The 27,128-nt window shown below is 46.0% G+C and overlaps 1 protein-coding gene across 1 annotated transcript in view; it reads left to right on the forward strand.

Moving 5' to 3' along the window:
• Positions 1-27,128, forward strand: part of Dnah14 (dynein axonemal heavy chain 14) — a 277,305-nt gene that overhangs the window by 247,851 nt on the left and 2,326 nt on the right. Inside the window, exons 79-86 of the mRNA XM_057769862.1 lie at positions 1,450-1,677; positions 6,918-7,115; positions 9,502-9,701; positions 14,352-14,512; positions 16,767-16,963; positions 19,417-19,529; positions 20,270-20,409; positions 22,817-22,980. Of these exons, the coding sequence (XP_057625845.1) occupies positions 1,450-1,677; positions 6,918-7,115; positions 9,502-9,701; positions 14,352-14,512; positions 16,767-16,963; positions 19,417-19,529; positions 20,270-20,409; positions 22,817-22,980 (1,401 nt within the window). The remainder of the gene's footprint in view (positions 1-1,449; positions 1,678-6,917; positions 7,116-9,501; positions 9,702-14,351; positions 14,513-16,766; positions 16,964-19,416; positions 19,530-20,269; positions 20,410-22,816; positions 22,981-27,128) is intronic.

A 27,128-nucleotide genomic window follows, 5' to 3' on the forward strand; every position in this document is an offset into this window, starting at 1 on the left:
TTTGGCCAGGAGGAAAAATTGGGAGGCAGTAATAAGAAAGAGGGACATAGAATTTCAAGAACCTTTGTTTTGATCAGGCCCATTGTTCTAGTTCCACTTTAAGAGTCTATCAATCAAGCTTGGCATAGTGGTGCATGCCTTTAACCCTAACGGCAGGGAGACAAAGCAGGAGATGGGTCTCTATAAATCGAAGCCAGTCTGGTTTATATCTCCATCGGGAGTTCCAGGCCTGTCTCAAAACAAAACAATGGTCAGAAACCTTCCTCCTTCCCAAAATGATGCACTTAGATCTCTGAGGAAAAGTATCCCTATTTCTGTAACTCAGGAGGGGAAGAGGGGCTACCATGGCAGCCATCTGTATGTTCTAGCAACGTACTGGAGCCCCATCATGCACAGGCACATACGACTCCCACTGCATTGCCCCCGTTGTGATTTTGAATCTAGAAATCTCGGGTTCATGCACACACATATGCTCATCCATATAATATCATATAATATGCATAGCCACACAGTATTTATGTGCTGTGTATCGTAAGAATCACACAAGCTGCTTCATTTGTCGATGCTTATATATAAACTCTGGAAGCAGGTACCCATTATAAGATCCTGGTTATCTCAGACTAGCAGCCACACACACATAATAAAACCATCGCAAGGACTGGAGAGATGCCCCAGTGGTTAAGAGCATTTGCCTGCTCTTTCAAACATCCTTAGTTCAATTCCCGGCAACCACATGGTGGCTCACAACCATCTGTAATGAGGTCTGGTGCCCTCTTCTGTCCTGCAGATATACATGCAGACAGAATATTGTATACATAATAAATATTTAAAAAAAAAAAAACATCGCAATTAATCATCCCAGCCACTCCAGCGGAGCAGACAGCAGCTTGGATTCTCGCGCAAAGTCACCACTTACTCTTTCTGTGTGACTGGCTGTGTCTATTGGCTTAGCTGGTGTCCTGTTTCCTGAGGCTTGGCTCCCTGTGTATGCTGCCTGGCTGGGGTCTGGCAGCTCCTTTCCCTAACTATAGCTTAGCGACCGCTGATGTAGCTCACTGACAAACTCCAAAGTTCTGTCCTTCCCAAACACAGTGCTTGGGGTCACAGCAACAGGTATCATCCCGGTGCTGTGGTCTGTCTTTCAAATGTGAATTAGACAGACCTCTGTGAGTTCAAGGCCAGCCTCATCTGTGTACTGAGATCTGTGCCAGCCACGGCTGCAGACTCAAAACACGCCTCAAAAGTAATATAGGAATAGAATGTGATATAGAATCCGAAATGATCCTTTTACAGAGGTGTTCAAAAGGCAAAAGCATAGCCTAGGCTTGGACTTGACCGTGGTTCTTGGAAATAGCTGCCAGCCATGTGTCTCACTGGTGCTGTGGGAAGGGGCCCCTCCAGGGTGTGTTCCCATCTATAGCCACTTGGAGTTTTCACTCCTTTTTAAAGATTGCCGTGGAGCCTCCCCAGGGATTGAAAAGCAATTTACTTCAAATGTTTGGATATGGCGGGAGCGGAGAAGTAACAGAAGAGATATTTGATAAAAATGACTGTGGACCATGGTGGAAAAAGATTCTATTCAGCCTCTGTTTTTTCAATGCCGTGATCAACGAGAGGAGAGTGTACGGAACCCTAGGCTGGAACGCCCCTTACAAATTCAGTTCTTCAGACTTAGAGGTGAGTGTGGGTACCAGAGACACAAGCTGAGCTAAGCTATTACGTGTCTCCACGGGGCGAAGCGTTCACCTGGTGGGAAGGAAATGCACCGTGTAACTAGGAAATGAGGACTGTCAAGCCAGCTTTCTAGAGTGCACTAGCAGCCCCACGGTTCGAGCTATAGCCCAGGGGCCTAGTTTCTTGACTGTTATAAAGCAGCATGAAAGGGAGCAAAGCTCAGTACCTACCCACAGAGTCATTACAAGATGCAACTCAACAGCCTGGAGAGATGGCTCCGCGGTTAGGAGCACTGGTTCAGTCCCCAGCATCTATGTAAGGGCTCACAATCACATATAACTAAAGATCCAGGGGATCTGATGCCCTCTTCTGGCCTCTGTGAACATCAGGCACACTTGTGGTGCACAGATACACAGTCAGGTAAAACACCCATACACATAAATAAAAATAAAGATATCTTTTTTAAAAAAAAAAAAAGTGCAACTCAGTGAATATAAGTGAAACGTTTTTGATCAGCTCCTGACATGTAAATCACTATAAAACATCTCTCAATATTAATTCAAAACAAGAAGGATTACCCTGAGTCACTGGGGCTGGGCAACTTAACAGTCTTGTTTAGTTATTATCCTTTTTAGAGCACCTTCCTTCTGTTGTGCTTTTTGGCAGGATATTTTCTTTTATGTTGTTGTTTTGCTTTTTTTTTTTTTTTCAAGACAGGGTTTCCCTCTGTAACCTTGGCTGGCCAGGAACTCATTAGGGTAGACCAGGCTGGTCTCAAACTCAGAGAGCCTCTGCCTCCTGAGTGCTAGGATTCAAGGCGTGCACCACCACCCAGATTGGACATTTTCTTTATTGCTAATTAAAAGAAATGAACAATAATGTCTGCTTAAACTTTTTCAAAGTTGCTGGGCATAGTGGTGCATGCCTTTGATCCCAGTATTCAGGAGGCAGAGGCAGGCAAATCTCTGAGTTCGAGACCAGCCTGGTCTACAAGAGCTAGTTCCAGGACAGGCTCCAAAACCACAGAGAAACCCTGTCTCGAAAAACCAAAAAAAAAAAAAAACAAAAACAAAAACAAAACAAAACAACAAAAATTCCCAAGTCAGTTTTCTTGCAGCTGTGCTTCTAATGTAGAATACTGCACCGTTCTGAATTTTTTTTCTTGTTTGTTTGGGTTTTTTGTTTCATTTTTGAGGGGTTGTTTGTTTTCTAGGAAAGTCTTGATTCTACCTATATCAGTAGCCCCCCTGGGCAGGAGGTCTTCCGTTCTTTTGTGTCTTATCTCTGTGTCCATCAGGTATTTCTGCCTTCCCAAGAAGTCACAAGCACGTAGTAAAGCTCATTAATTCTGGGATTGGCCAAGAATATAAAGTAAAACACCTGCACACTGGAGATCTGCCAAAGAGTGTGAGCACAGGGCGTCCTACCCATGCCTGTTCAAGGCCCAGGGCAGACAATGCACCATGGTTAGTTCCTCACTGTGCATCAGAGAGCTGAGGGGGGAAATAATTACCTTTCATTCATCTGAATAGAGAAAGGAATTTAAGAAGAAACGGAGACACTGTGCCTTTCTCCTCCCGGTGCTGGACCAAGCCCAGATCTCATACGTGATGAGTGTCATCCTAAGACACAGCGCTGCACCCAACCCAGTATATCTTAAATCTAACAAAGAAGAAAACTGAAAAGAAATTAACAACCTTGAGGAAACTAAGAGAAAAAGTAAGGTAAAATAAATAATAAATGAAGCAAGATGAAGACTGTTATCACGTATTGTATTTACTGTAGTATGCACAGGGTCCTGGGCCCGGTCCCTAGCACTTCGATGGATAATACACTTCCATTACTTTTTTTTCTTTTATCTGCATTTATTTTATGCTGAATTTATTCCCGTGCCATAAGTTTTCATTTCTCCAGTTTTTTTCTGGGACGTCTTTTTCTTCTGTGCACCCTCCTCTTCTGACTTTGGAACAGTTTGTTCCCTTTCAGTGGGGACCACCTAAGGGTGGCCCAGGGAGTTCAGGGGTGGATTAATCTGGCCATGAGCTCTGTAAATTCATCAGTACATCGTAGGTGCTTTCCTCACCTGGATGTGCTCAATGACCAGAGAGTCTTCACCTAAGCCCCTCAGTTCAGCATTGCTCTCTGCACTCATTTTTTGGCCCCCGACCCTGTGTCCCTCCCCACTGTCTGGCCTGGGCACACCTACCAATGCCCCACACCAGAAGGGCGCACATGGCCTCTTTAAAGTGGCATCATTCAGATATTAGGTGACTTTCCGGATATGCATATCCTTGAAGGCTTGGGCAGTTTCACAGGGGGTCCTTAACGTGGACACGAAGATTTGGATCTCTTGATTTACATGATTTTGTAGGTTTTCTGGGTCAAGAGAATAAACAGCAAACCATCTTCACAGGTCACCTCAGGCCACTTAGAAGATGACTTGTGTTTCTTGAAAGCCTCATTGCACTACTGAAAAGAAGTTAAAAGAGGTTTACTGGGAATAGAGAATTGGTAAAATGGCTAGGCAAAAATGTAAATATATAGTGTTTCTCTAGCCAGAAAAAAAAAAAAAACCCTGAATAGTAGTGATAAAAAAATTGGAACTATACAGGAACAAATTTAATAAGAAATTTACAGGTCCTGCATAAAGAGCATTATAAATTAGGGAGAAAAGGAACAACATTCTTGATCATTTAAAATGCTGAAAGTCTTGGAACAGCTTTACATGGTCAGCACACTACCTGTCCCCAGTTTCCAGATGGGAACAGAGCCATGAGCCCTTGAGACTTTGCCCAGGTCACACAGTAAGTGGCAATGAGTGTCATTCCCCTTTTATCTCCTGCTCCCTCTAGCCCAGCACACGCCTATTCTCCAGGGAAGACCTCAGATAGAGCAAACTGTCCATTCTCCCAGTGCTAACTGCCAAATATAATGCTAAGTTACAACTAGAACTTAGAAGATATAAAATTTAAAAAAAAATTCACAAAAAGAAATGTTAAATAAGCTATAAATACACACAAAAATTTTAAAAAGTGAAGGAATTTCCTTCCCCAGACATCAGAATACACACACAAAAAAAAATCCACTATCCTGAAGTAAATAGTTTAGCAGAAAAGTCGGAGCCGGGCGGTGGTGGCGCACGCCTTTAATCCCAGCACTCGGGAGGCAGAGGCAGGCGGATCTCTGTGAGTTCGAGGCCAGCCTGGTCTACAAGAGCTAGTTCCAGGACAGGCACCAAAGCTACAGAGAAACCCTGTCTCGAAAAACCAAAAAAAAAAAAAAAAAAAAAAAGTTAAGTCGGTGTGACTTGGCAAAAAGCGCAGAAGTAGATCCAATACTGAAATTCTAAAATTAGCATAACTGTGCATGGTCATGGGATTTAGTGATGTGGATGCTTTGCCTGCGTGTATGTCTGTGCACCATGTATGGGCCTGGTGCCCAGGGAGGCTGGAGCAGGTGTTACAGATACGTGTGAGCTACCATGTGGGTGCTGGGAACCAAACCTGGGTCCTCAGGAAGAGCAGCCAGTGCTCTTAACCCCTGAGCCATCTCTCCAACCACAGTGCCCCGCCCCCAAAATTTGAACTGCCAGTCAAAGTTCCCTCCAGTACAGCTATACTCCTTGTGTCTTTTGACGCCTTCCAGCCTCTAGGAAGCACTGTTCCGTCATCTATGAGGTCAGCTTGTTAATATATGACACCGTAGTGTTTCAAGAGTAAAAAGCCATACAAGTTGCCATAGAAACCAGGTGGTGTGAAGGCGTAAGTCATAAACAATCCCACACCAGTTTGGAATTATGATTAACAGAATGGTTATTTATTTAAAGGTGAAAACTTACAGATCACCGTACCAGACAACAGCCCTTTGCACAGTCATGAAGCGGAGCCGGAAGCCAGAGAGAGAGGAGAGGGAAGTGGCCACTTTTTTAAAGGGAGAGAGACCACACCCCAATGGGCTGGTATCTCAGCAGCTATTGGCTGAAGGAGTGGAAGGAGCTCCCGCAACAGTGGTGCACACCTTTAATCCGGTCGTGCACAGCTTTAATCCCAACCCTAGAGAGGATTATAGAATGGGAGGCAGCAACTCTCAGGCTCAGCCTCATTCTGAGATTCTTGGAGGCAGGATCGCCATTTCAGACTGAGGTAGAGGTTAGAGGTGAGAGGCTGGCTGTTTTTAGAACCTTCAAGTTGAACCCTATTTCTGAGTTTTTATTAATCGTGCTTCAAAAATGTCTACATGTGCTCAGTACACAGGCTTTTGTTTTAAAATAATTGCAATAGGGTGCTTGGTTGGAGGTGTGGATATGGGGGCTCACAGTGGATCACATCTCTAATGGTTTCCGGGGTGAACGCACTAGAACTCACACCGTGGAAGCACCAAAGGCTCCTGACAGAGACGGGTTGAGGGCCAATCTGTGTGCACTTGTGGGCATAGGAGAGCCAGGAAGCCAAGAAGACACAGAAGGAGGGCCCAGGAGAGCTGAGGACAGCAGACAGCGAGGGTAGGAAGGAGGAGCCAGGGAGAAAGGGAAAGTGGTGGGAATCCATTTATATATGTGAGGTCACACCAAGGTCATTTTCAGGACACCAAGAACCTGCTGTTTTAGTCCTTGGTTGGGTTGGGGAGGGGGGTACTTCCCTTCTGCATCCTTCTGTGCCCTGGTACCCAGTGCCCTGTGCAGGTCAGTCACAGCTTAGCCACTGTTGGTGAAAAACACATATCCTGAGACTTTACTCCTCTCTGTTCCTGGTTGGCTGGCTGATTTCCCAGCACTGGAGACCAAATCCGAGGGCCTTGCACATCCTAGACTCCAGCAAGCTGTATCCCCAGAATCTCTATTATTATCATTTTATGTGTATGGCTGTATTGCCTGTGTGTGTGTGTCTGGATCAGATCCCCCTGGAACTGGAGTTACAGACAGTTGTGAGCCACCACGTGGGTGCTGGGAGTGGAACCCAGGTCCCCTGGAAGAGCAGCCTGTGTTTCTCATCGCTGAGCCATCTCTCCAGCTCCCCAAGTCCCCTTCTATTGAGTCAGGGTCTTACTATGTTGCCCAAGTTGGCCTAGAATTTATAATCCTCCTGCCTCAGCCTCCTAAGTAATCCAGACTAGAGGACTGTACTTATGGCCCCGTTCCCTGTTTCGGAGAGAAACTGGCCACTCGAGAGTTGTTGGTGTTGTGTGAAATGTCAGCTTAACTAAAAACACATGCAGAGCTAACAAGGTGCAGTGGCCTTCCACAGGTTTCCATAAAGATACTGGGAAATGTCCTCCCTGGCCGGTCAGAAGTTCCATGGAAGGAGCTCAACTACCTGATTGCAGAAGTGACCTATGGTGGCCACGTGACTGATAAATGGGACAAGCGATGCCTGAAGACTCTCTTCAACAAGTTCTGCAGCCCTGAAGTGCTGAAGGCTAACTTCAGTTTCTCTAGCGATGAGGTAAGAAGCGAGTGTATCTTCTTAATTATGCCTAACCAGGTTTTGCTGCGTCCTGTCTTCAACCAAACGGTTACTTGAGACCCTTTCATTACCATTCAGAACCAAACTAACTTCCCATTGGTCTATTTTTTTGTTTATGTTTTTGTGTTTTTATGAGACAGGGTTTATCTGTGTAGCCCTGGTTGTCCTGGAACTCACTCTGTAGACCAGGCTGGCTTGGAACTCAGAAATCTGCCTGCCTCTGCCTCAGTGCTGGGATTAAAGGTGTGTGCCACCCCCGCAACTTGCCATTATTCTATTAAATGCCAATGAATAAAAAGAATGGTGAGGAAATGGTGTGTGCCCTCTGAGGACCTCGAGGGCTATACACAAAGCACAAGGAGGCCGGAGCAAGCAGTGCGTACAGACCACAGCATCCACGCCAGTCAACGTGCATGTGTTTCCCACGGGTTGCCAAAGCTTCCGTTTGCCCAGCCTGCAGTCAGGGACTCTGAGGTCCCCGGGGTGGAACACACACAGCACCAGTATGAGGCAGCTCCAGATCTCACTGTTGACTCCCCTCACCCCCTTAGCGTCTGTCCTCCATGTAGGCGTCCTCCTTGTGGGCAGAGCGCCAGGCTAGACACGGGCAGTTGTGCTCTGTGGAATGTTTGTTACCGAGGGAACAACTGTGACCTCTGACCCGCAGTGAGGGAAATGTGGAGCGGTAAGCGGACAACAGGAAAGGAGAGGGATGAGGCTCTGCACCAGACCTGGGCCTGGTGTCATCGAGAGGGGTAGAGGTCAGACCCAGGTCGTCTTCCTAGAGTCTTGGGAATATAGAGATGAAGGAAGTGATATTTGAGGGAAACTCTTTTGTAAAGCACCATGCCATTACATATTGGAAGCATGTGATTTGATTTTGATTTTATAGGGGATTATAGTTAAGAGATTACATGAGTCACAGAAGAGACTTTAAACTTTGGACTCAAACATTGTTGAGACTTCGGGGACTTTTGAAGTTGGACTAAATGCGCTTTACATTGTGGATACTGTTACAACAATGCTTTTGGGGGCCAGGGGTGAAAGGTGGTAGCTTGAATGTTACTGACCCTGATAAGCTCACAGGGAGCGGCACTATTGGGTGAAGTGGCCTTGATGAAGGAAGTGTCACTGTGGGGCGGGCTTTGAGGTCTCTTTTGCTTAAGCTTTTGCTCAATGTCACAGTCCACTTCCTGTTGCCTTCTGATCGAGATGTAGCCAGCACCATGTCTGCCTGCACACTGCCATGCTCCCTGCAATGCTTCCCACCATGATGATAATGGACTGAACCTCTGAACTGTAAGCGAGTCACCCTAATGAAATGTTTTCCTTTATAAGAGTTACCATGGTCATGGTGTCTCTTCACAGCAATAGAAACTGTAAGACAATCCTCACGTCAGTCCCTAATATAAAATTATCCTTGAAAACCTTTAAAATTGCTCAGTAATGATAGTATACTCGGCTTCTGTATGTGGACTTGCACTGAGTGAGTGTAAGTGAACAGGAGATAAAATAATATGTATATTATTATATATATAGTTTATATATATATAGAGAGAGAGATTGTTTTTCATTGCAACATACCATGCTAACAAAAATGTATTTCTGAAATCTTACATTTCAATTGTTTTAAAACCCTGAAACTTTTATGACCATTCCAACTTGCCAATCCATCCTATGCACTGTAATAATCTTAGTTTCTTTCGCTGATAATATCTTTATCAGTGACTTTTCTAGTGTGTCCTGTGTCCTTCACCAGGTCTTCAGTGAAAGCTGCTACCACCAGCCTCCTGACCATATTAAATAATATGTTTCTCTTCCTGGTCACTGATCATTCATTCTTAATATCTGTATTAGACAGTTGTCTATAATTTAACAAATGCCTAAAATGACAAAAACCAGCTGTGCTGCTTTGTGCCTGTTTCAGTACAGGACATCATGAAGGAGACAAAGATGGGCAGAGTAAGCATCCCAGCGTCTCCTCCAGTGACACAGCGTTCTAACCTCCTCCCTACTTAGCAGGCTTATCCTCTCCCATGGCACGGCTAGTCACCCCCTTCTAACATGCAAGGCCTTGGCCTCCTTCACATGGCTTCTACAGGTCGCACTAAAGCCTGTGCTTATCTGTGGGTATGTCTCATCAAGGCAATAGAACTCCTTAGTCCTTAAACACCTCCCCCTTCCCAACAAGAAAGTTACATGTGTTTGCAATGGAGTGGCCCCAGGTATTGCTTTTAATAGACTGTCTGTACCATATAGAAATAGGAGCCTTTGGCACAGAAGGTCGTGGGGAGTTACTGCCTCCATGCATTGGCTGGAGGAGATTCTTACTCATGTAACACTAACAAAGCCCCTCACCTTTCAGGGGTACCAGCCAGTGCCCAGCTCTGCAAGCTTACAGGACTGCATACACATTATCCAGTCCTTGCCTGATGATGACTCTCCTGAAATCTTGGGGATACACCCCGAAGCCACACACACCTGCAGTGAGATCAAGTGTCAGAAGTTCATTGAAAATCTCATCACCATGCAGCCAAAAGCTGCTCCTGTCAACCTCATGATCAAGTAAGAGGACACGGGGAGCTGTTGTTATTAGTTGGGAAATGCCAGATGAAGTCTTGATAAACAAGTATGACTTGCATGATATAGAAAACTCCATGTTCTTTCCTCTGCACACCCACTCACCTGCACTCATGTGCATGCACACACACGTGCGTACACGCACATACACACCAAGCATACAGTAGTTAATAAATATTCATTGGATGGGTGACTGAAATGGACCTGGTGAGTGGTCTTCTAAGTGAATTTGGTTTGGGGTTTTTGTTTGTTTGTTTGTTCTGGTTTGGGTTTGGTTTGGTTTTTTAAGACAAGTTTCCCTGTGTAGCCCTGACTGGAACTCACTTTGGAGACCAGACCAGCCTCAAAATCAGATCAGCCTGTCTCTGCATCCTGACTGTTGAGATTAAAGGTGTGTGCCACAACGCCCAGCTTTAAATGAATTTGTTTAAATGTGAAGCGTGCACATTTGCTTCTCAGGAGGAATAGACAGCTCCCACAGTGACAGATGGGGCTGTGAGCTCAAGAGAAACTCCCTATACTTGGAGGCCCATGTGAATAACAGCTTTACTTGCTATGTTTGGTGTCACGCCACTCCGGTGTCCTTACCTGTAAAGCGGGTAAAAATACCCGCCTGCCCTTTGAGGCTGCTGTAAGGTCTAAAAGGTGTCATATATGTACCCCAAATTCAAGCCCCCTCCCCTCGAAACTATAAAATCAAGTGTGTCCATGCTAGAGCTGCGTCTGGAGCCCTCAAAGGGGAGGTCCACTCTCCACTGTTAGACATCGCCAGGCGCTGTCTCCCAGGGAGCTTAAGGACTAGACCATGGTGTGCTCACTTTTTCCTCCAACTTCCTCACCAGACCTGTGCTCAAATCCTTGCTCTGTCATGTTACTTTGTGAATATGGGGAAGCCAATCATTGCTCTGCCCAAGGCCCCTCATCTCTGAATCAAGACAGTGATGTTGGCTACTTCATGGGGTCTCCCTGGGAGTCCACAGATTTCCCTCCTTGGTTTTAGTTTTTCAATTTCTAGGTTTGGCATATCTTAACCAGCATTCAAGGCCTTTCAATAGTGTTGCGCCCCATTTGGAGACTTGATCAAACGTTTCAAATAGATATTTGTTATAAGGCTGGAGCCCTTCTGTTATCTGTTGCCAGGCCTTCTCAAGGCCGCCGGTCATTTTCATAAGTCTAATAATCATATATATGTATATAATATATATATATTATATATGTATATCATATATACATGATATATATATAGTCTTAAATTCATTTGTTCTCTTATTTATATAAATTTAGCAGGATTTCAGTTTAAATTGTTTCTCTGGTCTCTCTTTTTAAATGGAGACATAAGCTTCCCACCTCTCCAGTTCTCGTGACTATCACAGAAGTTCATGAGCTGGGAAGTTGGCTCAGTTTACCAAGGGTTGCTGTGCAAGCACAAGGGCCTGCGTTCAGATCCCCAGGCCCCACAGAAAAGCCAGGCACATATCCACCACCCAAGTGCTAGGGGATGAAGACAGTGGGTCCTGGAGCTTGCTGGCTAGATAGCCTTGCCGAGATGCTGAGATCCTGGTTCACTGAGAGATCTTGTTTCAACAGATAAATAAGGCGGAGAGATTACTGAGATAAAAGCCATCTCAACATCAGCCTTTCACCTCCACATATGTCTATACAAGCAGGTTCACCTGCACATACACATATGTACACACACACGTACACACACACTCACATATGTTGTAGAATAACCTGTTGACAGAGGTTTCTGTCCCACCCAGTTCTGCAGCCATTCACTCCCAAAGAAACACACAGAGGTCTACATTAATTATAAACTGTTTGGCCTATTAGCTGAGACTTCTTATTAACTCTTACATCTTACATTAGCCCATAATTCTTGTCTGTGTTAGCCACATGGCTTGGTACCTTTTATCAGCGAGGCCTTTTTCTCATCTTGCTTCCTCTGCATCTGGGTGACAACTGCAGACTGAGCCTTTCCTCTTCCCAGAATTCTCCTGTTCTGGTCTCCCCACCTATACTTCCTGCCTGGCTACTGGCCAATCAGCATTTTATTAAATTAATACAAGTGACAAGTCTTTACATAGTATAAGACCATAGTACAAGTCCCACAGCAATAACCGTTTTGTACACTGTGAACATCTGACACTGGGACTAGTTTCATAAAAAGCTGAACAGCAAATAGCTAGGCAGAATAGAGAGGGTAGAAAGGATGCTGGGGAGCAGAAGGGCAGAGATACAGAGAGTCGCCAGTCAGAAACAGAGGAAGCAGGGAAGCAGCATGGGCAGTACAGAGTAAAGGTCATCAAGCCATGAGGCAGAAAGTCAATTAATAGAAATGGGTTATTTTAAGTTGTAGGAGCTAGTTAGAAACAAGCCTAAACTATTGGCCAAATTTTCATAATTAATGGTCTCCATGTGGTTATTTGGGAGCTGGCAGACAGAACAGAAAAATCTGCCTACACACACACACACACACACCATATTCTAGATAATAACATTTCCTTAGCACAAAAAATATCTTTTCTATAATTTTTCCCATGGAATTACTTCTTGCTGGAAACATGAGTAGGACACTCAAAACTCTGTAACTGTCGGGACAATCGTTCCACAAGTCCATGCAAGGTGGCCCCATTACCCACATCCCTGGATGCCAACTATATATTCTCTAATGCCAAGAGACTGAGTTTACATTTCTTTGGCTGTTAAAATACATATTTTTCCATGTGCCTCCAAACCAGTTGGAATTCTATATTCCATTATAGTCTTATCTCTTTGGATCAAGACTTATTCAGATGACATCAGAATGTTTCCTGGCTTTGGCACGTGGAGTTTGCTATTTGATCCATCATCCAATCTTGTTTACTAACAACATAGACATAGTTCCAAGTGCCACTTCACTAGAAGTGAGTGTATACCGTCTGCTCACTATCCAGATGTTCCCAGAGCAGCAGGTGGAATGTCATGTAGACGCCACACTTCTGATGACACCCGTCATGCTAGTAGCAATGCCCAATGCACCAACAGAAGATAGCATGACTGTAATGGCATTGTGCACCTTTTCTTGGGGAGGTGTAAACAAATGTCTGGATCAAAAACACCTCTGTCACCAAAAAGTCCACCCTAGCATAGGTGGCAACTCCTAAAAACTTGCAGGCAGCTTGTCTCTTCAGTCTCTCCTACCCAGCAAGAGCTTATTCTGATATAACCTTGTAGGGAGCCTTGTGAATCTTCTAAGTTTCAGGAAGCTCCTGTGACTTGTGACTTACTTTACTCCCTGGGCCTTCTAAAGTTTAGTTCATTTCCTCAGTATGAAGGAATCTTTCTCTAGAAACGAGTGTTCAATTTGAAAGAAATAGTTATACAATAGGAATACATCTAATGAGCATATTAAACATGCTTCATAGTGTCTCCTCATGTAGATAAAGAAGCCATAAGTCCTCCAATCATGTTGTTCAAATATGGAAACTCCTTTGTCTGTGAGACGACACTGGGGGACCTGTCACATTCAATATAATCGAGACTTGTTGACTTTTGAAATTACTTGAAGCTACCTGGGATGGCTGGTGAGAAATCAAAGCAAAAGTCAAAAGAATGGCATAGAAAATCCATGTCCTCTGTGACTTGCAAGTTAGCCCAGAAGCAGTGCTACTGAGCTAGTAGGCCACGTGGTGTCAGGTTATCAGCTGCTTTCAAAGATGGCATTCATTTGGTTAAATGGAAAGAAACTTTGGTGTTAGGTGAAAACCTGGCCCATCCTGGTGAGCAAAGGGAGCCCGAAGGAGTGTAGCTGTCCCTTGCTCACCCGCTTTCTGCCATCTGTCCTGTGCTCATTCATTTCTGACCCTGCCTTCTCATCTTCTGAAGGATTTCAAAGCATCCCTCTGTTGCAGGGGAGGGCCCACTGTTTGTCCCGGCCGCCTGGCTAACTTACACCTGAAATAAAAGAAACTATTAGTTAAAATACTGCTTGGTCATTAGCTCTAACTTTTTATAGGCTAGCTCTTACATCTTAATTTAGCCCATTTTTATTAATCTATGTATTGCCACATGGCTGTGGCTTACCGGAGATTTTAACCAGCAACCATATCCGGCGGAGGATCTATGGCTTTTCTGACTCTGCTCTTCTTCCTCCCAGCATTTAGTTTTGTTTTTTCTGCCTACCTAAGTTCCGCCCTATCAACTAGGCCAAGGCAGTTTCTTTATTCATTAACCAATGAAAGCAACACACAAACAGAAGGACCTCCTACACCATCCCTCCAGCCAGGTGGCTCCCACAGTCTCCCCACCCCCATGCCACATCCATCACTGCTCCTGTCACACCCAGAGCTCATGGGTCATGGGCGGTAAGCACAGAGGAACGTGGCCAACTGACCCATGACAACCCATGAGCTTCTGGGGCTGCCATGTCCTCCTCCTCATTGAGTCTGGGCATATGCCTGTCTGGAGATGGAGTCTGGTTAAAATAAAGAGTTTTAGAAACAAATCCACATTTCCTCATGAACATGTAAGTTACAGGACAGTTCTCCCCTCTGCAAATTGGGGTGAATTCCAGTCTCTGGGGTTCAGGTTCACAGCTATAGGTCCTCCCAGGCAATGGGTCTGTGCCTCATTCTTCACCTGACCCCTGTGCAGTCCCGAGCAGAGCAATGATGACCTGGTGATGGAGATCCTATCTGACATCATGGTTCAGCTGCCCCTGACAGTGGAGAACGAGGAAGGGCCTGAGAGTCAGAGCACATTGAAGTTCATCTTGTCAAGTTCAATGTGGGAGAAACTTCAGAGCAATGTTGAAGGTGAGTGGCGGCCCTGGGCTTCTCCTGCTGCAGCCTCATCAGCAAAGACTCTGACCCTGGAGGAAGGTGAAGGGTCTCCCCAGATGGGAGGTGGCACAGAGAGGAAAACAGGGCTGCAGAGTGAGGGAAGAGGAAATGCGAAGGTACCAAGACCAAAAGTGAAGGAGCAGCCATCACAGCAGACATAGCATAGAGCTCTGCTGGGGCCGCTGCCCACTGCCACTCTCCACTGCTGCTCTCCCTACCCTCCGGCCTCCAGGTGGTACTTTGTTGTGTTATGAGCGGCAGGGCTGCGTCCCCGGCACCCAACCGCCCGCATGGCTAGCTTATGCCCCGAAATAATTACACGGAAACTGTATTCTTTTAATCACTGCCTGGCCCATTAGTTCCAGCCTCTTATTGGCTAGCTCTTACATATTGATCTAACCCATTTCTAATATTCTGTGTAGCACCACGAGCTGGCTTACCAGGAAAGATCTTAACCTGCGTCTATCTGGAGTGGGAGAATCATGGCAACTCCCTGACTCGGCTTCTTTCTCCCAGCCTTCTGTTCTGTTTACTCCACCCACCTAAGGGTTGGCCTATCAAATGGGCCTAGGCAGTTTCTTTATTAATTAACCAATGAAAGCAACAGATTAATACAAGACCCACCTCCATCAGTACTTAGGACAGTGTGTCAGGAGCCGTGTCCCCCCAAAATTTACAGGAGGCACCGCCGTGAGGAGTTTTTGCAGAGGGCTTCACTTTCCAATTGTACTGAGAATAGTCTTATTGACCAAGCCTATCCCACACCCAAATTAACTGTTAATAGAGAGTTATCTGTTAGCGGAACCTGCCTCACATTCCAAACTATCTAGACAACTAGGTGTGTCACCTTGTGACTTCCCGACCAAGGAATCATGACCTGACCCATCGTAACCTCTTGGTTTACGTAACGGGCGTGGACCACGTGACAAGACCCCGTGCCCCAGCCCCCAAGCTCCCCATTCAGGGGCTATATAAGCTGTAACCATGACCCTAATAGAGGGAGGCTTTGACAAATACGCTTAGCCTCCTTCCTTCTCATCAGCCTATGCCTTTCAGGTGGTGCCTCTCCGTGACCCTGGAATAACTGGCCAGCCAGGCGGGTTACAAACCCTAGACAGAGTAACCCGTCGAGGCGGCCACAACAGTGAGATTTAGAAAGGTGCAGTCAGGCTAGCTCTGAGGAGATGTTAAATACCTGGATTGGGAGAATTTTCCAAGTTAAATTTTAACATCCATATTTCCTTTCTTTTATTTTAATTTTTGTTTGTATGTTGGTGGGGTGTGCACTTGAGTACAGGAGCCCAAGAGGACAAAAGTTTCAGATTCTTTGGAGCTGGAGTTGTGCCCAGTTGTTAGCCATGACATGGGTGCTAGAAATCAAATTCAGGTCCTCTGCAAGAGCAAAGAGCATTTACATGCTCTTAACCACTAAGCCATCTCTCCAGTCCTATAGTCTCTTTCCAAAACTCATTTTGGAGTCAAACACTGAACAACAGCTTCCCAAAATGCACAGTGATGGCACAGTCAGTGACAGCACAGGCAACCGTGGTCCTAGTAAGGGATGTTGATCCCTTACTGACCATGTGTCTCCGTTTGGGCAAGTACACTGACCCTGGCACAGCGAGGAAACCCTAGGGTGCATCTCTCAGAAAGCTAAATCTAGTCTTCTCTTCTGCCTGCAGGTTTAAAATCTGTATGTGTGTGTACACATAGATAGATAGATAGATAGATAGATAGATAGATAGATAGATAGATAGATAGATAGATAGATAGATAGATATTAAAAAGAGGGTCTCACTAAGGAGCCCTGGCTGGTCTGGAACTCAGAGATCTGCCTGACTCTGCTTCATGAGAGCCGGAACTACAGATGTGCGCCACCACATCCAGCTGTTTTTACAGGATTCTAGTGGTTTAACGCGTCCAAGGGAGAGCATATGTAGCTCTAGCTATCCTGGAACCCACTCTGTACACCAGGCTGGCCTTGAACTCGCATAAATCTGGTCTCCTGACACAGCTGGTGCTTCCTGATTTGCATGTTAGGTGTGACACTTGGTATGAGTCATAACAACAGGCAGGAAGGTTGATTAAAAACACTAAAATATTTGCTATCTACATGCCTCTAGAAAATGTCTACCAACCATGGTCAAAATACATGGGCTTCCTCCAATACCTGTGTCCTTCTTTCCCTATAAACAACACATTTTCCCTTTTTTTTTTTTAAATTCAGGCCATGATCCCCTCATCCACTGTGTCCTGATAACCTTTCTGAGCCAAGAAATAGAGCGTTTCAATAAGTTATTATCTGTCATACATAAATCCTTAAAGGATCTTCAACTTGCCATAAAAGGAGAGAGTATCCTCACTCAGGATCTGGAGGAGATCTACGACTCTTTCCTTAGAGTCAAGGTGCCCAAGCTGTGGCAGGTGAGCGGCCAGGGTGCCCAGCCTGTGGCAGGTGAGTGGCCAGGGTGCCCAGGCTGTGGGAAGTAGGCGGCCAGGGTGCCCAGATTGTGGGAAGTAGGCAGCCAGGGTGCCCAGGCTGTGGGAAGTAGGCGGCTAGGGTGCCCAGGCTGTGGCAGGTAAGCGGCCAGGGTGCCCAGGCTGTGGCAGGTAAGTGGCCAGGGTGCCCAGGCTGTGGCAGGTAAGCGGCCAGGGTGCCCAGGCTGTGGGAAGTAGGTGGCCAGGGTGCCCAGGCTGTGGGAAGTAGGCGGCCAGGGTGCCCAGGCTGTGGCAGGTAAGCGGCCAGGGTGCCCAGGCTGTGGGAAGTAGGTGGCCAGGGTGCCCAGGCTGTGGCAGGTAGCCAGCCAGGGTGTCCAGGCTGTGGCAGGTAAACGGCCATGCTTTTTGCCTCTAGCCTGAGAGAAATGTCAGTACTCCACAATGACCAAGTTAACTGACATGAAGAAATGGTGTGTGACCATTGTGCTGATGCGCTTCAGGTCAGATGTGAGTGAATACAGCCAGCTCGAAGGCAGTGTGGCAGTTCTGCCCAAATTTATCTTCAAGGTATTTGCCACAAAGCTGTAACAGCATAAATCTGAAAACAGCCTGGCTATCCATGAATGGGAACCTGGTTACATGAATGAAGGTCTGAGCACAAGATGAGACGTGTGCACAGGTCACACAGACCTCCACAAGGTCTTGGTAAAGTGTTGAAAGTGTCAGAATATGGAGGCATATGTTTGCTTGGGAAACGTGCATGTGTCTTAGTTTCAAGAATCACAGAATTTGTAGAAGGAAAAGCAGATCTCAGTTACCTCGAGCGGTGTCTTAACGGGCCGTGTGTGGAGGAAGGCATTGGTTTTAACCTTCTGTTTTGTAGCAATCGGTCTGCTCTTCTGTCTTGTCTTACTCATATTTTCAGTCAGTATAAAACTTCAAATGTCTGCAAAGGCTGTAAGCTTCATATCCTTAGGGAACAAGAAAGTATTACAAATGGCTGCCACCAACACAAAAGTGCTGACAGATGCTACATGAGTGAACCCTGAAAATTGAGGCTCTCCTATACTCTGTAAGGAGGTAGTCTCAAAAGGCCCCACAGTGTGTAACTCATAGAAACGAGACGTCCATAACAGACAAACCCCACAGAGTGGCTGCCTCCAGCTGCAGGGAACAGAGAACTAAGCGGCACAGGCAAAAAAAACAGGGTTTGTTTGGTTGGTTTTTACTTTAGAGATGAAACGGGTGCTGAGGTGACTACCGTATTATTGAATGTAAGCCTCAGATAGGAACATATGGACATATGGTTATGTGAATTGCAGAGCGATACAGTACTTCCAAAAAAAGTATGCAGAAAAAACAGAGGTTAAAGGCATCAGCAACAACAAATACTTTAAAAATTGAATAGTGGAACGTTGAAATGTGACATCTGTAGATTTCACACAGGTAGCCTGGCAGAACTTCGGAGCTGATAGGATTTCTGGGCTCCTGGGCTCAGTGGCCTTGACAGCTATGGATTGGAAGGGCCCAGGGGCTTCATGACTGACCGAGAAAGCCAGCTAGGAGAAAGCTGGGCTCATTGGTGCCAGTGCCTTGAGAACTGGGACACAGCTGCAGAAGGCTGCCTGGCTGCATGCTGACTGACTCAGCTACCTGGGGATGTCAGCTCGGACAAGCGAGAAGGGGGAAATGGGAGGTGCGTGGAGCCAGGGGAGCTCTTCAGAGAGGCTTCATGTAGTCAGCCTGGAAGAAACAGTGGGGCCACCAGGAGTGAGGGCGGAGAGAAGAAAGGGCTGGAAGGGCCCAGGCAACAGCTGTCACCTCAGAGAGCAGAGCCAGTGGGTGGGATCTGAGAGGAAGTCGGCAGGGAGCTGGGTGCCCTGGGCTGGGCTGGGATCAGTAGCACAGGAGGCAGGGACCACTGATTCTAATGAGGACAGAAAAGGGGACAGAAGACCGTGGCCTCTAGCCAGACACCGACTGTCAAGAGAACTACAACCCCACTCCCTTCACCCTTGACGTTCGAGGCCTTGTTGTGAACGGAATCAGAGACTGGCAGTGGAGGCCGCAAGCAGAAGGGAACACTGTAGTCAGGAGGCTGGGACAGCCCTGCTGGGCTGAAGGAAAGGACCGCCCAGTAGGTGACACTTGTAGCCAGGCAGCCTGGGAAGTCCAAGTGGCTAAAACCCCATGAAGACAATGTCCAGAGAAGGGAGAAGAGGGGAGCGGTAAAGGTTGAAGGGTACTAAACTCCCATGACCACAACAGGCCCTTCTAGTTAAGGTCATATGATTTCCTTGATACTCATTTTCAGACATTGCTGGGTTTTCTGCTAGAAAATGGCATCTCCTGCCAAGGTGTTTCTCCCTGACAGAAATGTGCCTAGTGACCTCTAGACAAGATTTACAGAAATGACGCGCCTCTCCCTCAATCTGCAGAAGAACGCCTACAGGTCCTGCAAGCCCCTCAGCTTCTGGGTGAGCGACCTCATCCAGCGGGTGAACTTCTTCAACACCTGGGCCAAAGTGGCCCACACTGCCATCCACCATCGGTAAGTGCAAGAGCCAAAGCTGCTTCCCATCCCTTCCCTGCCTGGGTGGAGCTCAGCAGTTCCCCTTACCATACCACTTCAGGCTCTTGGGGTTCTTTTTTCTCACCATTTCTTTTTGGGATGATAAAACAGAGACCTCAAAGTTGGGGTCCCATGCAAGGTCTTCTCATGCTGAGAGCTAGAAATACCCAATATTTTGTCTTCCTGCTATACCATACCATTTCTAGAAAACTGATCAGGGAGACTGCGGAATACTGTGTAAAAACATAGTTGTCTCCCTGACCCCGTTCTCATGGTGGCCCTGTGATGGAAGGTGGTGCTGACCTTGTCCCCATGCTGGTTCAGAAAGGAGTAAACGACAGCAAGGCAATGATTTACCAAAGTGTCCCGGCTAGAACACAGAGGCATCGCCATGCAAACTCAGTTCTCTGTCTAGCCTGTGCCAGCTGTCTCCTGTGTCCCATGGCACATGAGTGTCAGCCATGGGCAAAGTCTGCAACTCAGCAACAAGTGCTAAGATCCCTCAAGGCCCAGCGAGGCATTTCCACAATCTACCCTTCCTTTCCCTAAGAGGCCTCAAACTGTGCCCAGTGTCCATCAAAGTATCAAACAGAGGTTGATGTAGGCTGGGGTGAGTAGTGAGAGCCGCATCCTAGAGGGCTGGAGGCAGATGCCAGGCCACTTTGGGGGGGCAGCTACTGACTATGCCCTCGGCTGCCCTGCCTCTGGTGTCTCACCAGGTATATGACATTTGTCACGACCTGGAAACAGTCTTCTACACCAGCCAACCAGAAATTCAGACATCCCACTGACTCTGCTAGCCATTTCGTCGAAGGCTTCCCTGCAAGATACTGGTTCCCTGCTTTCTTCTCTCCACATGGTGAGTGCTAGTACCCAGGACACACTGGCATCTGGCTCCACCACTGGGCCTGAAGACAGCACCAGTGCCCGCCCCTGTGGGACCTGAGCCTATTCTGCCCCCACCTCTTCTCCTTATCCATCTTCCGCACACCCAAGGCCCCACTGAGCCTTTCTCATCCCTAAGTCACGGGTTCTATGATATCAAAGATGTAGAACTAAGGCTCCTCCCTAAGGCCTACACAAGAGGAAATATTACACCTCGGACACTCATTTATTAAAAAGAATTGATGGCAAGATGTCTGCTATACCCTACCTGTTCAGCACTAATAGTGGGAAAGGTAGGCACCAAGTGGGCTATGTCACAGCAGTAGGGAGCTAAGACCCATGGGGGCCTGAGAAGAAGCCACTGCAGATGAGCTCTGCCAGAGCAGGAACAGGGAGGTTGGGTTTTTGTTGTTTCCTGTTGCATCCCTAGTACCTAATTTGTCCAACACCAGCAAAGCTAGCTGTCAGTCAATACTTGAAGAATGAATGACTTTCCACATGAGCCTGAGCTAACCAACACTTAGTACACAGAACAGGGAGACTATTACTGATGGCCAGAGGTCTCTAAGCATAGGGCTTCTGACTAAGTATCACTGGAGTGGGCCAGGAGAGAAAGAACAACATCCACACGCTGCTACAGGCTGCCAGCCCTGTTCTGTTCATACTGGGTTTCCTCGGTGGTCCTTGAGAGTTGTTGCTGTAATTATCTGTCCAGCTAGGAAAAACATGGCACAGAGAAGTTAAGCAACTTGTCTGCAGACCTGGCGCTGATGTGGTGTTTCAAAACCTCCTGGAACTCGAGTTTCGGGGTACCTAATCTGACCTCCACAGGCACCAAGCACACACGTGGTACACAGACATATATGAAAGCAAAACATTCGCATAGAAAATGAAAAGTCCAATAGGAAAAAAAGATTTTAAAAAGGGGATAAAGGAAAAAAATTTGCCCAAAGTCATACAACTAAAAGTAGTGTGGAGGACTCTGAGGGAACCATCCAGGTGACCAGATTTTGAACTTAGTCTGACTTAAGAGTCAAATGTTCAACCGAGGACAGACACAGGCCCACAGACAGCAAACATGGGGGGAAGCTAGAGAGATGACTGCAGGGGAGGCAGCAGGGAATTGTTGCAGTGGGGGGCCGTGGGTTCACAGACACCCATTGTGACAGGGAAGGGGTGACTGGTAGGTCAGAAAGGTTCATGCTTGATCTCGACCACAGAGAAATCCTTCCTCCAGTCAAAAGCTGACAGTCGCTGTGGCAGGGGGTCATGGAACAGGAGAGAAGGGACAGATAAAAGGAAATCAGGAGGCAGAAGCATCTAGTCTCCCTATGTGAGATGATGGGGCACAGAGCAGGCAGAGCTCAGGAGGATTCAAGGCCGAGGTCACTGAAATGGGACACAAGGAGAGGCCCACAGACCCCACGAAAGCCGAGGTCACTGAAATGGGGACACAAGGAGAGGCCCACAGACCCCACGAGAGAAATCGTCCTCTGTCCATACCCTCCCTCTATGCTTCATGGGACAAAATTGCAACAGGCAGATCAGCAAGTCCAGAATAACTTCCTCTTCCCCTGCTTGTCAGTATGACATGGTCGGAGGAAGTCTGGCGCCCTGGGTCGCATATTCACCCATCTATGACCTATCTATCTCTGCTACCAAGATTACGTATGATACAATCATCAATCCAAGTGAAATCAGAAAAGGCTCAGGTCCCAGCACTAGAAACACAAAGGGAACAGGGAGCTGGACTTACAGAAACAGCCCAGGTGTCCAAGCCTGAAAGTATGGTGGCTGGTCCCTCCTATCCTCCATCTCACCCCATGGTGTGTGACACTATTCCTTAGGGAACCAACCAAAATAAGGATGCCATCAAAGTCCATCTCAGTGAAGTAGGATTACTTCCAGAAGGACTCAAAGACCGCTGCATCACCAAGGCCACCCCAGTTCATGAAAGCTGGAACCCAGGAGTTAACTGGAAAACCAGCAGACAGCTCAGCAAGCTGCAGTCTTTCCCAGGAAGTCCAGCATGCCCCAGAGCATCTCTCAACAGCTCTTACTGTGTATTTACACTTGAGGAGGGAAGGACCTGGTGTGAAACTGGTCAGTTTCAGAAACATCCTGAAGCTTTTGGATTGCTTACTTGCTGAGTTTTATGGAGCTTCCCCGTGGGATGCAATGTTTCACCTTTCTTGAAAACATTCTGCATCTTTCCAAGCTTCCCCCTAATAGTGAATGTTTTATCTAGGAATAAACCAATACACAGCCTCCCATTACCCCTCCTTCCTGGCTCCTCCTCCATCTCCACGCGGCAGCCATGGTGCCCACCCCACAGGAAACCAGAGGCTTACCAGAAACTTTGGCACTGTTTTTCTTCACAGCCTTCCTCACTGCTGTGCTTCAAGACTACGGAAGGGCCCAGGGAATCCCCATGGACATGCTGACTTTCTCTCACAAAGTGATTCACAGAGCCAGCACTACACAGGAGGATGAGTTTTCTAAGCTTCTCCAGAAGAGGCTCAACATAGTCAGGAGAGCCTTCCAGGTACTGGGTGCCGAGGTGACTGGAAAGGGTCCAGTCTCCATTTTATGACTAAAGGTATGGCTTGGTTAGGCATTCAGATCAAATTTAAGTGTTCACAGTGCCGTAGATTCTTTGTGGTTTTGAATCTTCATGTCTACATGTGGTTTTTGTGCCAACACCATGCTGTCTTTCTCACCACGGCTATGCAGAGTAGTTTGAGTTAATGTTATATATCAAGCTATGTTCTTTCTGCTTAGAACTGCTTTAGCTATCTGTGATCTTTAGTATTTCCACAAATTTTAGAATTTTTTTTCTAGTTCTGTGAAGATTATCATTGGAATTTTGGTAGAAATTGTATTGAATCAGAATACAACTGCTTTTGGTGATATAGCCATTTCGCATACTGTCAGTACAGGAGCATAGTCTTCCCATCATCTGATGTCTTCAATTTTTTTTCAACATCTTAAAATTTTCCTAATAGAAGTCTTTTTATCTCTATTGTTATGTTTATTCCTAGATTCTTTATGTCTTCGGTTACTGTAAATAGGATATTTTTCCTGCTATCTTTATCAGAAAGTTCAGTTTTTATGTATATAAAACCTACTAATTTGGGTGGGGGATTGGTTTTATGGTTTTTGTTTGTTTTTTGAGCAGGGTCTCAATATGTAGCTAGCTGTACCAGAACTCAAACTCTGTACACCAGGCTGGCCTGGACTTAGAGATCCGCCTGCCTCTGCCTCCTGAGTGCTGGGATTAAAGGTGTGCACCACCACACTAAAAATTACTGATGGATTTTCTAAATTTTTACTTTGTTTCCTGCTACTCTATTGAAAGCTTTTTGCTGAAGTCCATCAGGTCTTTCAAGAATGAAATAATTTTATCTCCCAGAAGGAATGGTGTCCTGGTTAGTATTTTGTCAGCTCGACACAAGGTCAAGTTATCTGAAAAGAACCCTCAATGGAGAAAATGCCTCCATCGGGTTGCTTGCGGGCAAGTCTATAGGGCATTGTTTTGACTAAGGAATGCTGCGGAGGTTCCAGCTCCTGGGGGAAGTGCTACCCCTGGGCAGATGATCCTGGTTTGTAAGAAGGGCTGAGCAAGCCTTGGGGTGCAGGCCAGGGAACAGTATTATTCCATGGCCTCTACTTCAGTTCCTGCCTCCAGGTTCCCTACCCTACTTGAGCTATCTTGGCTTCCTTCAGTGGACCGTGACGTGAGATATTTAAGCTAAATAAATCCTTTTTTTCCCTACGTTGCTTTTGGTCACGGTCTTTAACACAGCAACAGAGATCTAAGGAAGTTTTACTTCCTTCTTGATTTGTCTCTTTTATACCTTTTTCTTGTATTTTTTTCTTAAGATTTATTTATTTACTATGTATACAACATTCTGCCTCCATGTATGCCCACATGCCACAAGAGGGCACCAGATCTCATTACAGATGGTTATGAGCCACTATGTGGTTGCTGGGAATTGAACTAACTGGAAGAGCAGCCAGTGCTCTTAACCACTGAGCCATCTCTCCAGTCCTTTCTTGTATTCTTAAACACTCTATTCAATATGAGTGAAGATGAACTCTTGTCTTGTGCCAAGAAAAAGTGCTGTTTTTACATCTCTAGCATACTGTTAGCTATAAGCTTGTAGATCACCTTTATTATAAGGAGGAAGGCTCTGTCTTTCCCTAGTTAGCTCAGGACCTTTATCATGAAGGTATGTGGAATTTTTAAACACTTTTTCTGCCTTCTGTTGAGATGATTGTGTGATTTATCTTTACATTTATTAATTACATTTGTATTGATTTGTATGTTATTGTGTAACATCTTATTCTTTTGGCTTTTTGAGAGGCCCGCCACCCAGCTCCCAAATCACACACAGAGGCCTATTCTTAGTTATGAATGATAGGCCTTAGCTTGTTTCTTGCCAGCTTTTCTTAAATTATCCTGTCTACCTTTTGCCTCTGGGCTTTAATCTTTCTCTATATCTATATACCTTTCTTTCCTTCCTTCCTTCTTCCTTCCTCCCTTCCTCCCTTCCTTCCTCCCTCCCTCTCTTTCTCCATGACTGGCTGGGTGCCTAGGCCCTGACGTCCTCCTCTCCTTGTTCTTTTGTTCCTCTTTCTCCTTCCAGATTTTTCCTTCTATTTACACTCTCTGCCTGCTAGCCCCGCCTACCCTTGCTCCTGCTTTGCTACTGGCCATTCATCTTTTTATTAGACCATCAGGTGTTTCTGACAAGCAAAGAATTACAGCATAAACACACTGAAAATAATATTCCCAACAGTATGTCACACCAACCTTGCATACCTGGGGTGAACCAGCTTGGCTGTGATGTATGATCTTAATGCGGTCTTAAAATCAGTTTCCATGTGTTTTGTGAAGCTTTCTTGTATATGTTCATTTGAGAGAATAATCTGCCGGTTTCTTGTTTTTATTCCACTTCAGGACCAGCCTTCTGCTGGCTCCACATAAAGAGCTTGGTAATGTTCCTCCCCCTCTATCCCATGGAGGCTGACAAGTATCAAAATCAGGTCTTCAAAGCTGGAAGATTTAGCCGCATATCACTTCTCCAGCCTTGACTGTTACTTTGCACTGAGACTTTTAATCAAGGCTTTTTTTCCCCTCCTGATTTGCTATGGATATGTTTAGAGTGATATATTCTAGCTTTAATTTCTGTAGATCATAGGCGCTTAGAAATTTATCCATTTTGTCTACATTTTCTGATTTGTTGGGAGTCTTTAAATTTTCAAAGCATTCCCTAATAATCTGGCTTCCATTTGTTAAAATCAATAACAGAATGTGTTGTTGATTTTATTAATTTGCACCTTCTGTTTCTCTTGGTTAATTTGACTAGTGTTTGGTGGATCTTGTTGAATCTTTCAAAGAGCCAGCTGTTGTCTGGTTAATGTTGTGTGCTGGTCTTTGCATCTCATTCACCCTGCTCTGGTTTGTATCATTTGTTGCCATCTGTGGACTTGGGTTTGGCTGCTCCTTGCTTTTCCAGAGCTTGGAGGTTATTTATTTAAAATCTGTTTTTTTAACTTAAGTACAAGGAGCTGCAAGACTCTCCTGTCAGGACACTGCTTTCATTGTACCCTAAGAGTTGTTTCTGGTGGGTTATGTTCTCATTTACATTTCATTCTAGGAATTCTTTAATTTCTCCCTGGATTTCTTCAATGACCTAGTTTGGTGACTGTCCTGGCTAAATCTTGAAATTTTCCAATTTTCTTGTGCATGTTTTGAATTAAGTTCCATTTGTTTCTTTGGGGACCTTGGCATTTCAGGGCTTCAACTGTTTTCCATGATCGAGAGGCTGTCTGCTTCTGGGGTGCCGGGGTAGAGTGTCACTCAGTCTGTGGGGTGCTGGGTGGAGTGTCACTCAGTCTGTTTGTGGGGTGCCAGGGTAGAGTGTCAGTTTGTTTCTGGGGTGCCGGGTGGAGTGTCACTAAGTCTGTGGGGTGCCGGGGTGGAGTGTCACTAAGTCTGTGGGGTGCCGGGGTGGAGTGTCACTCAGTTTGTGGGGTGCCGGGGTAGTGTCACTCTGTTTGTGGGGTGCCGGGGTAGAGTGTCACTCAGTCTGTGGGGTGCTGGGTGGAGTGTCACTGTCTGTTTGTGGGGTGCTGGGTGGAGTGTCACTCAGTCTGTGGGGTGCCGGGGTAGTGTCACTCAGTCTGTGGGGTGCTGGGTGGAGTGTCATTCAGTCTGTGGGGTGCTGAATGGAGTGTCACTCAGTCTGTTTGTGGAGTGCTGGGTGGAATGTCACTCACGCATTGTTGTGCTGTACATATCCTCTGATTTGTAATGCTCCTCTTTTTCCTACTCTTTTTGTTCAATTTTTGTGAATTTTCATGATGGGTTCCCTTCACTTGAGTTTATGTTCAGGGGGAAGGTTGGCTACAGAAACAACTATGATGGTTTGATACAAGTTAGCTGCAGAAGGTGACGCCTAGTAAGGTTTGAAAAGAGGAGTCCTAGAGTCCTGGCTAGGGAAAATGTATATTTAATAGTAAAGTAAAAGAAAGTGAGGTACACACAGAGGAGATAGACAAGGAATGAAAAGGGTCAGCCTACAGGCTAGAAGTCAAAAAGATGATACTGTAGATTTGAGAAGGACAGATGTTAGATGTTAAGTGAGTGGAAAGTATGTAAGAAGGTCCTTGCTTCTTTCCGCTTTA

This window comes from Chionomys nivalis, chromosome 5, assembly GCF_950005125.1.
Source record: "Chionomys nivalis chromosome 5, mChiNiv1.1, whole genome shotgun sequence".
NCBI classification, from domain to species: Eukaryota; Metazoa; Chordata; class Mammalia; order Rodentia; family Cricetidae; genus Chionomys; species Chionomys nivalis.